The sequence below is a fragment of the Merops nubicus genome, unplaced genomic scaffold, assembly GCF_000691845.1.
Source record: "Merops nubicus isolate BGI_N331 unplaced genomic scaffold, ASM69184v1 Scaffold49881, whole genome shotgun sequence".
Classification (NCBI taxonomy): domain Eukaryota; kingdom Metazoa; phylum Chordata; class Aves; order Coraciiformes; family Meropidae; genus Merops; species Merops nubicus.
Window position 1 is genome coordinate 919 of NW_008591224.1, and position 14,278 is coordinate 15,196.

At 39.3% G+C, this 14,278-nt stretch overlaps 1 protein-coding gene across 1 annotated transcript; it reads right to left on the reverse strand.

Moving 5' to 3' along the window:
* Nucleotides 1-293: 293 nt before the first annotated feature.
* Nucleotides 294-13,391, reverse strand: HORMAD1 (HORMA domain containing 1). Its single transcript, XM_008950170.1, has 13 exons — nt 13,359-13,391; nt 12,855-12,999; nt 12,452-12,515; nt 10,947-10,983; nt 10,534-10,554; nt 10,409-10,435; nt 9,687-9,754; nt 7,640-7,791; nt 6,773-7,029; nt 5,545-5,608; nt 2,925-3,001; nt 2,123-2,206; nt 294-374 (listed from the first exon to the last, which is right to left on the reverse strand). The coding sequence occupies exons 1-13, from the start codon at nt 13,389-13,391 to the stop codon at nt 294-296; spliced, it is 1,110 nt and encodes a 369-aa protein (XP_008948418.1).
* Between the last annotated feature and the right edge of the window lie 887 nt (nt 13,392-14,278).

The following is a 14,278-nucleotide window of genomic DNA, read 5'->3' on the forward strand; positions in this document are numbered from 1 at the left end:
AAAATCATCTTGGTACAGAAACTGTCTCAGTTCCAACAGTAGTGAGGTACCTTCTGCCTTTCCTGACTGCGGTATGAACTCCTATCAAAAACAAAAAACCTAAAAAACCACAAACATGTTCAGATTGCTTCATCTGGGTTCCTTGACAGATTTTTCTTTCCTTAGTACACTCCTCATTTTGGCTACAAAGAGAACAGAAAGGATCCCTAAAAGATATTTAAATACCAACATTCACATTAAACAACGTGGAAGTGGTGTGGAACTTGTGAAACAAACAGCAGGGAGGAGGGCATCTAAAATTGCTCCTTTGGTTCACTGATCTTTCTCCTTTTTGGCAGCACATCTTGACTAGATGTGAGTTCAAAGTGATGAACCTGCCAATGGAAGAATAATATTGTTACAGGATGCTGCACGGCACAGACTGTGGTCAGCATTAGCCACTTGAACACTGAAAAGCCCACCATGAAGCAGAGAGCTGAGGATCGATCCTGAGCTGTGTGACAGCAGCTGGCTCAACCTTGTTATTACCTGTTCCCTGCCCAGGAGTGTTAAGCCTGGAGTAACATCTGGATACTATTTTCTGGCAGAATTGACCTTCCCTCCAAATTACTGATGGAAAGGGGCCTCACCAACACACAGGCTCACCCTACCAAGTTTAATTCAGTTATTTCTAACTTGCCCACACATCAAAATATGACAACATAGCCTTTAGCTCTGATGTGATTTTCATTGTTTACAGCAACTGATTAAATTCTAATATTGTTTATTAACTGTTTTTTTTAAAAAAAGATACAGCAATAGTGAGCATACAGATCAACGTTCTCTTTTTCACTTCAGCAAATAAAATATTGCATATGACCCTGGGGTTGGAAGTAAAAAAAATTACATGCTGCAGTAAGCAGTACTTCTGAAAAGTTACTGAATCTACTAGTTTCATATTCTGGACTTATTTTCTCCTCTTTGTGAATTTGTTGCAAACTGACAGTCCTTTTCGCACACAGACATGTTTATGACAGACCAACTGCTCTGTGGGATTTCTTTAGAACATTCTGCTGCAGAATGTACTCTGCTGCTCCCATACTTGATTTCCATCAGCCTTTACAGAAGTAAGGCAAATATTAGTTTAGGAGAAAACTACTAGCAATAACTGAGGTGCACATTAGGAATCCTTTCACAACTACCACACAAAAAAATTAATGAAGGGATTTCCTGAGCGGGGACAGGAATAATACAATTTTCCTTGGCCCCAAGACATCATTTCCCCTCCCGACTGCACATGAAGAACACTCATTTGCCAGAATGTAGTATTCACCCCACAAGCTTTTCCTGAGAAGAACTGACCAGTAACCCTGGAGATAAATTAAGACAGATATTCAGCTCTTATGAAAGCCCCCCCAGAGCTTCACAAAGCTGAACTAGTTGGTAGAGGCAGAAGTGACAGACAGGGGCCCACAGCTCTATCCCCAAAGGCCAAATCCCACCCTGAAGACAACTTCTGCTCCACCTGTGCAACGGTGGAGGAATTCAGCTCCCAAATAGCATCAACTACAAGACTTATCTGCTGCTGTGTAACTAAGCAAAGAAGTAACAGATTTTTCTTGGCATGAGTCATACAGCTGTTAGAATGGTTGCCTCATGTTTTCCAAGTAATACCACTAGCATATGGTACACTGGGCTGAGGATCTCTGCAGGCACACAGTCCTATCAACAACTGATTAAACCAGTGAGGAATTTGGCTAAATGCACTCTCAAAAAGATATATTAATTTGGATTGATTTACTTCTCAACTTGTGTTATCTACATTAATACTCAGCTTTTAACTCATTTGAAATATTTTAACAAAAAGTATCCAGATGTGTTGAATTTAATGAGAATTTTAGAAGTTATGAGAATTTAGAATCATAGAATCCTTTTGGTTGGGAGAGACCTTTTCCACCAGGCTGTTTCCAGCCACTCATCCCCAAGCCTGGAGCACTGTGTGGAGTTGTTGTGACCCAGAATTTCATTCTGTCCACATGAAATGCATTAAAGCTTAGAGTTTTATTCATTGTTTGAAACAGAAAAATGATTGACGAACAACAGAAAGAGAAAGAACAGTACTAGAGAAAAAAATTGTACTAACAGTGCTAGTTTGAAATATCTTTCCACTTCTTGTCCTGCTCTCTGACACATTAAGTTCAGATGTCTTACTTGCTAAGTGATCAACCTAAGAAAGAGAAAATAGACATTGCCTTGTAACAGCAGTAAAAAAAAGTATTAGAGGCAGGGTTCTGTGCTGTAGTGTGTGAAGAGCTCTGAGCCTATTCACCACAGCACTTGAGTCAAGATTTAAATACAGCTGTATACCCATTGAAGTCAACAGCACTACATATATCTGAGCGTCAAAGAGCCCTGTCTGATCAAAGCATCCATTACTTTCATACAGTCACTCAGTCACCTAGGGCTATTCTATTTTCAGAAATCTTAAGGATCTGTGTTTGAAGTTGCCCTCCACAATTAAATTATATCATTTTGCTATATGCAGAGAATTTAGACTGAGTTTTCAGTCTGAATAATGAGCTTGTATTTTAAGTTTTAATCAGCCTTTGAACAAGTTTTGGTCTATCAGAATGAGCAGATAAATTTGTATTAGGCAGACTGTTTAGTTATGGCACTTTATAAACATCGAAATTACATTCCCACTTCTCCTAACAGTCAGACCATCTGTTTGGTTTGAAACTATCACAGAACAGGCTTTCCTGATTGCTTTTGAATATTAACCATTTTCGTAAAACACCACAAAGTAAAGCAAAGGCATTTTATTGCGGGAAATACTGACTGTGGTAAATAAACCTTTAGCAAATTGCCTATTAATCATTCAAACCAGGAAAGAAGCTTCACAAACGCTCTAGTGGAAGTTTAACATGACAGTGCAGTTCTCATACCTGAGGATTAGAAACATACAGATTCTGGTTCCCTCCAGCCTTTCTAGCCTCACCCCCTTCACAAGTTAAATTTGGTTCTGTAAAGGAGTTAAAGAATAAAAAAAAAAAATCACTTACAAGACACTAGCAGCCTCTTAACACTGAGGTTTTGCCCCAAGGAACACATGCACTTCATAAATGCAGGGCTCTCATTCTTCATGTGCAAGCAAGTCCTTAACTCCACCAAGCATTACCCTTTCTTACAGCTTTGATTTAACAATTGTCTATCACCGGCATGCAAGATGCTTAAGCAAAGTAGTAGAGCTTTACACAGGATCTTTGGAAGAGTGGGCCTCAAAAGGAAGAGTGATCCCCAAACTCATTTATACATTGTACTGCTAAAGGCTCACGTACACTGGGGTCACTTCCAAGTACAGTCTCACAAGCCCATTATGTGCTGCAGAACAGGCAAATGGCACTGGGAGGCCACTCTGGCAGAGCTTCCTGTGTTCTGAACCCACTGCCAGCTGACCGCTCCCCTTCTGTAACCCAACCACACTCAGCCAAGCAACTTGGCTGCCGTTCCTGCAGCTATAAGCTCTCTTGTCACTGCCTGCAGCTGCAGAACAGGTCACAAGGTATGAACAGTCAGCTCAGGGGGGTTTTGCTGTTGCTTCTAATCCACACTATTTTTTGTCTAGGACACAGGTAAGAGCATGAACTGAACTGGTTTAGATCACGGTGCTTCAGCTGTGGAAATTACTCAATTTCAGGGTGATAAATGCATCATCTCTGCTTAATTTCAACCCAAAATGGCACTAATTTCCTCTTTTGATCTTTCTTTGCTATGTTTGAAATGCTGTATTAAAACAAATGGGTACAGGTGTTGTCTGGAAGCTTTCTATAAAGCCCCTCCAAGACGAACACATGAACACACAGCAATTCATTCTTCAGTTCATTTGGTAGCAAATGTCAATCTTTGTTTCTCTTTAGATTCCAAGGTGTCACAAGGAGCTCAGTCTTCTACATTCCCTCCTAGTTTCTCTAAAATCTTCAAGGGAAGCTTCTGCTCACATAAGAGCCACGAGGACAGTCTGCTGTCTCATGTTTTGACCTGAAGTCTTGAGTCCGTATCTTAGAGCGCCAATGAAAAAAAGCAGAAGCACTCCCAGGGCTTGTTTCTGGTAGATGCTGCAGTCCAGGCTGGTGTAGCCAGGACAGTTATTTTACTGGCAGTTCTGCATTCAGAGCTTACAGTGGAGGACACAAACAGTACTAAGCAAACTGTGCAGAACATATCTAGTTATAAATGCCAAGAAAAGCCCAAGAGGACAGGTGCTGCTGCTTTTCATCAGAAAAGATGAACAGGTACTTACTAATGGTCTGCATAATTGTTTATTTGATAACAAGGCAGAAGGCAGCTTTGCCTTGCAGTGTTAAAGAGTCCTGAGTACTTCCAAAATTAAGATTTCATCTATACTCTCTGGAGAGCTCTCAGATCAATTGTTTATTGAAGTTGTAATATGAAAGTTTAAGTAAAGAAGCAAAAGGGTTTTTTTGTACCTTTTTGAGAAGTACTGCCTTAAAGTCTTCCACCTGGAATTTGATTTTTGCTGCTACTCACATTGGCTGCATAGTTTTACACTGACAGATTTTACAGTCTGAGGATTTGACATTGTGAAACTGTTGAGATTCACACTAACAAAAATACATTGCTAGAACTCATACCTATTCAAACTAAAGTTAAAAAAATTCACTTGCAATCACCAAAATGTTCCATGTACACCATGAGAGAAAAGCACACAGAGGTCTAGAGTAAGCTGTGAAAGCAAGCAGCTAGAAAAGGCACTAAAACAACCAGCAGCACCAACAATCTTACTGCCATTCAAAACAAAATGTATTTTGAGATTAGGTCACTGGTTGTATCAGGAATAGCAAACTACAGTAATGAACAACTTCCTCTGTACAGAAGAATACACATCATATGGGCAGGTATTTTCACACAAGTATCATTCAGTCTATCAAAACGTAAAACTCTGGTGTGTACACAAGCTCTAATTGTCTCAATTCCTCCAAAATCACACATACTAAAGCACATATTGATTGCAGAATCAGATCATGGTTCTATTGTAGTCAGAGCTTCAGGAAAAAGGTGGCTAGAAGTGGTCTTTCTGCTAAATGTTCATGGCTGAAGCTGTGAGGCTACAGTTCAAATAGTTGCAATTTAAACAATAGACCTGGACCATTTTCACACAAAGAATTCTGCTTCAAAAGTCTGCATTACTGACCTCAAGAGCACAACACCTCTGCAATCTTTATGCAGAAATACATTAGCAAAAACATTTTTTTTTTCAAACCACAAGATTTTTTGCTTTTACATATATAACCCTGATAAAATGGAACCAAAGATCAAAATTTTAGCAGAGAATCATGAAAAAGTGCATTTGCTAACCAAGTGCTTCACAGAATCAAGCCACAATAGAAAATTAAGGCATAGCAATGTATGTGAAGAAAACAGAATGTAAATTTGTATATAGTGCTCTACTTCAGAAAAATCAAGTTTTTGCTTTAGTAACATCAGGAAAAAGAGGCACAAGCTGAAGGTACTTGAAGAAAAAAAAAAACCAAACACAAATGTTACCTTGAGCTTCTGAAATATTTACATTATTCTTATCTTCTACTTTATTATCCAAGACAGGATCTTCCTAGATTAACAAAAAAGGTCTATCACTTACTGCACACAAAGAAGAGAGTTTGTACACGGATGCTTAGGGTCAGAACTTATTAGAGGCATTCTCACTGGAACAACCTTTATTGAAATAACTGGATCTAACACAGAACATTCAGGCTAGCTCAGTATTAATCATTAATGCAAAAACACATTTAGTCCAACTTCCAAGAAAAATATCTGAAAAAAAACCAAACACTAAAATTGTAAGAATAGATATTGAAAGAATACTGTTAGTACATCAGTTACCACCTTCTATTGCTGGTGAAAGAGCAACTCAGGGGCACATGCTGATTTAGAGGGGCCAAGCAGTTTATTTCCATCTCATCACCTACAGGCCTCCCTAGCAATGCTGATTGAGGGAAGACCCAAAAGCCCTGAAGCTCCACTTCCTCCTCACCTACGGACAGTATAGATCAGCACATGTATTTGCACATTCTAACATGACTACAGGTACTTGCCACCTGCCTCAAATGACCTCAGAAACATGGGCCTCGAGCTGCTGAAGTCTGCACAAGCATATGCCCAGAGCCAGCTCAGGTGGCTCCAGCAGCAGCACAGAGGGGACTGTCACACACTCTTGCCCCCAGCAAGCTTCACTTTGTGCTTTTTCTAGGCAGATTTCCCCAGGGAAAAATCCCAAGACAAAATAAAGTATGATTTAGCTGTGGCATCCCTAGCTGTATGTATATTGCTGGACAAGAGGACCCCAGAGCAAATGTGTTGCCAGCTGATACTGTTTGGCCACAGCAGCTCCCTTGGGACTGGTACAAGATACCTCCAAGGAGGTTTCACCCATGTCTTCAGCATGGAGCTGCACAAATGGCACCTGCAACCACAGCATGAACCTGCCTCTCTCCTCCCTACCCTGCTGCTCCTCTCCTATCTCAGAGACACAACCACCAATGGTGCTGCTGCTGGCAGAGGCATTATGCTGATGCACTTGTTCAGTGCTGCTTTAACAACGATAGACTGCTAACTGGAGCAGTAAAACTAAAGCAAAAACGTATTGAAGACATTGTCTTGTTTAAATGTATCTGGAAAGTTTTTTGATGTTATAGTAAGACATGCAGTAAAACACTTAACAGCCCTTGTCTAGCCCAGAAATCACACAATTTCAACAAAAAATTTGTGCTCTTACGTTCATGTCGTGGTTCTCTTCCTCTGGATCATCTCCATCCACTCTGAGCACTTGAAGAGGCACATTAGTCTCTACAAGCTTCTGGATGCTTTTATCAGTATTTTCCATTCGCTGTTTTTCAGTTGTAACTTTAACTTTCAGCATGTGAAAAGGCGTTGGTACTTCACCCACATTCAGATACATGGGCTCTCCCTCAAATATCATCCCCTCACACTCACCCTCCTTAAAACCAGGAGGTTGGTAATCTGAGGGTGTAACTGCAGAAAATAATTCATTAAATGTGTTAGAATAAAACATGTTCTTATAAAATAAATTTTAACTCGCGTGGCAGGAAGACTCTTCCCTTTGGATACAAAGAGCTATACCCAAACTACTGTGAGTGGCAAGGGGGAATAATCAATATTCAACTCGTACTAAACAAAGCTCTATCTCCTCTACACCAGAGGCAAAACTCAATTACAGCTATTGGAAACAGTTTATACATGCAAGAAGACAAGCTAGAAACACTGATTTTTTTGTTATAAAGCAACAAATACATTCTGAAAGCAGAGTTAGACCTTTGAACAGTCATCCAAACTAGAACTACTCTAGCAAACATGTTACATCCTAACATACTAAGGAAAACACAAGTTTGGTTTTAAAACACTTCGAAATCCTTGCTACAATGAAATCAGTGACAAGATTGTGTTCCTACAGTGCGATCAAATCCATTTCCCTTGGGTTTTAGAAATAGTCTTAAAAACAGACACATGCAAATTAACACCATTTAACAAGCCACAGCAACCATAAAGATTAACTCAAATAAGTATTTTAACATATGTTTTCCAGCATCTGAACACTGTCACTAAATCAATATGGAAGTACTACCTTCATCATAATAGAAGAGCTTCATAGTCAGGCAAACATCATTTGGTAATGGACTCAGGTTTTGCATCAGAACATAAATCCTGCGGATGAGGAGGATACTTGCTTTCTTGGTGTCTGCACAGGTGATTATGGAATTGTTCCTTTTATTCTTACTAAAAATGGACAAAGGACTCAATTGGGGTTTTTTTTATACAGAATAAGATGTTTCTAGAATTAAGATACAGGATCATTTAACAGACTCTACCAGTGTCAGAAGCAGACATGTTTATTGCCAAAGGTCTGAGATTAGAATTACTGTCCAAGTGACCTGCACATTCTCTGCCCCTTGGAAGATCCAATCCAGAGCCAGGGACATTCAAAGAGTTACAGTACAGCAGCTGTGACCAACTACTGTATTTTCTATTACACAATGCTTAAAAAAATATCCAGTTTGAAAGAAGAAGGTACTTCTCAAAGCCCCAATTCTGTCTTACATATCTACTTCCCCCTAAATAAGACAAGAAACACTACTGACTTTGACAAGAAGGGTTACTGCTAGGAAAATGTGTGCCTAAGACTGCATGCAGCTCTGACACATTTCCATGTTCCTGTTTCACCAGCAGATGACCCAAATCCTGCCTTACTGCCACTAAAAATGTTCTCCCTCTATTGCCCTGCTTCTTACAGAAACATGACTTAGAGAAGCACCCGAGGACCTGGACAGTAAGCACAAGGCAAGCAACTGGAAGTTATCTCATTGGGGAACCCTGTCCTTTGGAAGCACATCCTTAGCTGTGATTGTTTCAAACATCAATCCTCTGCAGATGCTTCTTTCCTCTGCAGGGTGTACCAGAAGTAGGCTCATGCCTTATATTTTAAGACTGGTCTGGTATGACTTTATGCTAATGCACTAAGGCAATCTGGTGTGGCTGATTCACATCCCCTTCCACCAGTGAGGGTTGGTTTTTTTTTTGTTTCTTTGTTGCTGGTTTTTTGTTTTGTTGTTGTTTGGGCTTTTTTTTTTTTTACATGGCTTACGCCCAGTCCAAGGGACTTAGGGCTGCAGCACCACAGCCTTTTATTTTAATTCAAAAATTATTTTATGCAGAAAGAAAGTCAGGAGAAGTTTGTTAGGTACAAATTTACTACATTTCAATTACTCATCTTCAGATAGGCTATTTCCTTGCAGCTGTGACCAATAAACCCCCTACAATGGAAGAAGGCTCAGTGGAGACAGGCAAGGGTGATGTGCCCACAAAGCACAGGGAGTAACACAGGGCAGGACATCACTGACCAAAGCTGCTGTTAAGAAAGCCAATTATCTCAACACACAGAGGACCTGAGCATGGCTTTCTCTTCAGTAAATAGCTGTGTCAGTTGAGTGGATCAAATGGTGGTGTAAATGTTTCTCCCAAGTTCACTAAAGCCATGCGAATGTTTCCTTGGGTTAGCCAGACCAGTATGGGGGGGAGTGAGTATGCACCTCACCCCAAAGAGTATAAGAACTACACAACAGAATTCCAAAGCCAGCAATGGGCTGGAGCTGGCTTCAACTCCCCTAATCGTTTCCCTTGAAAGCAGATGCCCAGTGTCATGACAGTGAGCATGTTACAGAGATCAGTAATGGGAATCACACTGGTAATGTGACTGAACTGGGTATTGCAATAGCAATGCTTTGCCCAACTCAGCTCATGTGTGGACTGCATTTTCAGTGTATTTGTTATCTCTGCTAAATGAGAAGTCTCATGTAGCATCAAGTATCTTTAGATAAGTGATATTAAACATTTCACCCTCCACATATGGAATAACTTAACATGGTCAGAAAGCATTGGATTCTTACACCAAGAATCATCTTTTGACTGGATATTTAAATACATGAGCATAATCTGACAACATGATCATTGTATTTTAAGAATAAGTCTAATAGTCTAATCTATTCATTAAAATAGTCTTATGATCCAGAATTTAAAAAGGAAGTATCAAGAGATAAAATCCCAAGTTTTTATGCTCAGGTGTATATAAACAGACTGTAAAACCACAGAGCAGAATAAAGTCACAGTGACAGTACCTGCTGAAATCCAGGAGTGGCCCATTTTGGGTGTACTTGAATTTGAAGTGGTAACATTCTGTAATTGTCTGCAAACAGATCCAAGAATTAAACTACCTACTGCGAAGCAAACTACTACTGGTGCTGCTTCTGTCTAGTTATCTATTACCTTGTATTTCAAGAAAATGCTAGCCCAGCTCCTGTCTGATCCACTTAAAGCATTAGAAAGCTGTATTCAGTGCATCTAACTATTAAAAAGGATTAATGTATATAATTGTAGTGAAAAATTATTATCTATATTTTCAAGGAATCATCACAATAAAATATTTTTAAACATCACCTTAAGATTTTAGAATGCAATATTCATTCATATTTTAATCAATACAAAAATGTTCCAGAGACACAGTGACACCCAGTGGTTAATTAAAACATTTGTGCTTTTCACAAAGAAGTTCCATAAATTTGTTATGCAGATTTAGGACAACACACCTTTATAGGCATTTAATGCTGTAATAACACTTTGGGTTTCTGTCCTGTCCTGTGAATAACAGGACACCAGATATTGAAAGGCAATTCACTGTGTGGCAATTCTGACCAGCGCTAATGAGTCCTACATTTGATCTTTTAAGATGTCCTTTTTTTCATGTGCATTAATGCAAATGTTAAGTACTATTGCTGGTACACGCATTTCACTACATCCATACTATCACTAGTCACCCAGGAAAATATTCTAGCAGATTTACCTGAGGATCTTCTGGATGGGTATAGACCTGTATTTTTGAAGTAGAGAGGAAAAAGTTAAGAACGGTACATATCTCTAAGCATCCACCCTAGCAAAATGCATATCTTACTCTTCAAAGATACTTACTGCTAGGACAATCATTCTTAGCTGTTGGAAACAATCAGAGAAAGAAAGAATGTTAAATGTATTCCATAGCCCATTTGTGCTTTACCAGGTTTACCGAGCTGTTTTGTTCCTCTAGCTCTGGAAACAAATAACACAACTAAGGCCTGTTTGAAGCAAAACCTCTTCATATGCTTCACTCCTTATCTCTTTAAGAAAGGACTTACTCAACTGCCAGAAGAAAATTCCTACGTAGTTTACAAAGAATACTATCCTGAAATGTCTGTGCATCTCTCATTGTAGATAATTGTTTTAACACACCAAAGCTCAGCTATTCCCCAACAAGAAAGTCCTGTAACTATATTGGCAGTGAATAGACTTAAATAAACGAATGATTCCATACATTTAAAATAGCTAAATAATAGTTGAAGACTTACGTATTTCTTCTGCAAGGCATCATAGCATCCTAACATCCTGCAAAAATCAAATAATATTGTCCATCTACTACTGATTTCCATTTGCTTCCTTACTAAATGTAAGAGTCCCAAAAAGTTAAACTCTTGCATTCAGCCTTCTCAATATTACATTAGAATAAAAACACTTATTCCATTGCTCATCTTACTAGTAGTGACACAAACAAAAGCTATCTTTTTTACACCAAATTATGCTCATCCCTTTTAAGAGCAAGTTAAAATATAACCTGCATGTGAATAGTTTCAGTAAAATCCTGACCCAACTGTGTGCTCACTATTTTCAGACACCTAACAGACATTCATTGATCGGTTTATAGCTAAGTACTTCAGCTGGACACCGACATCTCAGAACCGCAAAGTAGCTGTTCCCTTCATTGAGATGCTGCAATTTGCTTTTTATATAACATGCAAACAGCAGTCAAAAGTGAACCAAGACTTACGCTATTTTTTTCTAGCCTTTCTTTTGAATATGGTCAACAAGAAAAAAAAAATAGTTTTGCTGTGTACATGAGGCAAGAAAGGCTACTCACCTATTAGCTCCAAATAGAGAGAACACACCCTTCACACAAAAACCAGGGCACTTTTCCTTGCCAGCATCCCCAGTCTCTTTGATGTGAAAGGGTAAGCTGAAATACACTCAGCACCTCTTCAGTTTCCTCTACCACAGAAGATCAATTAAGAAATTCCAGGTTACAGTAAAGGAAACCTTTACCACTGCCTCTTTTAGTGATGGATGAGTGGATGGCTGATCACACGTTTAACATCACAACTCAGACCTGCACCTCTGAACACCTCAACACCGACAACAGCTGCCAACACCCTCTGCTGAGCACAGCATTGTTTTCATCCCTTACCTTCTACCTCAACTGGTAAGAGTGTGAAAAGAACAAAGCAGACTTTGGACATGTAACACAAACCGGAAAACTTCTCTAAACAAGGAGAGGAGACATGAACAAATCTCAGTTACCATGACCAGGAAGAAAATAAAAATAATTGCCTCCAGTCCCAAGTGACATACTCAGCTGCACGAATATGTAAGTGGGCAGACTATCATTTGCAGACAATTTTGCCTTTGAATATAAAGGCCAATGGCACCACTTTCTCATACAAGTCTGATAGCAAGATCATTAAGTTCAAGATGTAAAATGGTAGGACCGCATCTCCTGTTCAACTAGAAAGGAACTAATGGTTAGATTTTTGCATTTATCTGCACCTGTCAGCTCTCATATACACCCAGAAAAACTAAGTGTAAAGTACAATCACTCTGTAAACATTTTTGTGCTCTACTAAGCACAGACTTGTATGCCTTTCTATAAACAACTGTAAAAGTCAACTACGTCTCTACTGAAACACACCAATTCTGACTTTCCACTAAAAAACTGTCAACATAGGAAACACCAGCCTGGGCAGCTGTTTGCTCAGAGCTGACATGCTATAGTAGTGTTATATATGCACTTTCATTAACATACCATTTCACCAGCTGAGTAGAGCCAGGACAGCTCTTGTCCTCCCTCAGAATTTTGACACAGACATCTAACAAAAAAAAAAACAAAAAAACAAAAAACACATGCATATTTACATAGGACAAAATGCAACTACACTAAGAAAGTGAAGTTAATTCACTGAAAATATATTTTAAAAGCAGACTAATATTAACATCACCAACAGGCACAGGCGTAGTTTTAATTGCTGAGTTAGCATCACCACTAGCAAAATACAACAGTAAACGTATTACTGAAGTTTCCGTAACAGTAATTTAAAATGTCCATTACCTTTAATTAAGAAAGCCAAGTTGCTTTAAAAACACTCAATAACTTCTTAACAACCCTATTACAACAGATTTTGCAAAGAATCATGAGAACGGCCCATTACCATCCACATATCTTGTTCCATAGGCACTTTCAGGAAAGATGCCTCTCAGATATGTAATGCAGGATACTGCTACTGCCAGGAGCCTCTTCACGAGCATGAGGGATTGCTGTTCAGTAGATATTTTGTTAGGAAATACAACTGCACTCTGAAAGTTAAAGAAAGAAAAGAATTAACTTTTGTACACAAGAACAAACCCATACTCTACAATCTGGTGCGGTGACTGCTTAACATTTTAAATTAATCAAAAAGCATGACTCATTTATAAACTTAAGCATTAACACTCGGTGTTAACTACATTTTTAGGACATAGAAGGTTTCTAAGTGCATGACCACCAAGTTTAGACCCAAACTATTTTGTTATTAAGCATCTTTATTTATAGTTAAATATTGAATTGGTCTCTAACTTTGAAATGAAAAAATAGAGCACCTGGGTGCACTATTTCAGCTAAAATATTTTTTCTGATTCAAATATACTCTGCTGAAATACACCAAAAAAAATCATACCACACAATCCCTTTGCTTCTGCGCTGTTGCCATGTTGAAGATATTCTTCTGTTAATAAAACACATGCATTAACGCACATACGACCTCAGTTCACAACTGCATGTAAGCGCAGAACACAGCTATTCAGCTTTAACAAGTCAGTACCTAAACCTACAAATGCATTCTGCACATTTAATATTTATCAGTCCACACAAATACTGAAATTTTAAGGAAGCAGAGGAGGACATTTCATTTAATCAGAATTAGATACTTGCTTTTCACACTTCCCCTGAGGCTGCAGTATGTGGCAATTAATAGTTGTGTGCCTATTTATATGAAACACAAGCTTTCAAAAGCAATGCTCTGAAGTGCTCACTGGCACCCAGCCCAAGAGATTTTCAAAGGATCCTATGAAGAAGCTCTCCACATTTGCCACCTTCAGCAAAAGTTCAGCCATCACCTCTGGAAGACACATCTAGGCTTGAGTTGCTTTCCCCTGTGATTTAAATTACTATTGGAGACAGAGACTCCTCTCCAGCCACTCTTTTTGGGGAGCCACTTTCATTAAGGCTTTAACCCTCAGCACCACAAACTTGACTCCGCAACACAAGCCTTCCCCACCCGTTGTGGGAATGAAACACATCCATACCTAAGGATAGATACCTTTCCTACCTAGGCAGAGAACCATACTCCCCTCAGCTGAGCCTCCACAAACCCACCTGATATCAATACACGGCTGAGTTCACCCTCTCTGTGAGAAATGCAGAAATAAAGGAGCCCCTTTCGAGAACTATTACCCCTAGAACAGAAAACCTGCCTCCCCAAGGTAGAAAGGCCACCCGCAAATCCAGAAAACAAGAGCAGATAGGGCCCAAAACTTCACGAGCTATGAAGACAGGGACCGAACTCTCCCTGCCCGGCAACCCGCAGGACCCGCCCTC

What these genes read in the sequence shown, in the direction of transcription:
- HORMAD1 (XM_008950170.1), bottom strand. Translation starts at nt 13,391, where the DNA reads ATGGCAACAGCGCAGAAGCAAAGGGATTGTGTG. An exon ending in TGGAACAAGATATGTGGATG is followed by an intron (nt 12,516 to 12,854) that starts GTAATGGGCCGT and finishes TTTTTTTGTTAG; the next exon opens with ATGTCTGTGTCAAAATTCTG. An exon ending in ATGCCTTGCAGAAGAAATAC is followed by an intron (nt 10,555 to 10,946) that starts GTAAGTCTTCAA and finishes TGTTTCCAACAG; the next exon opens with CTAAGAATGATTGTCCTAGC.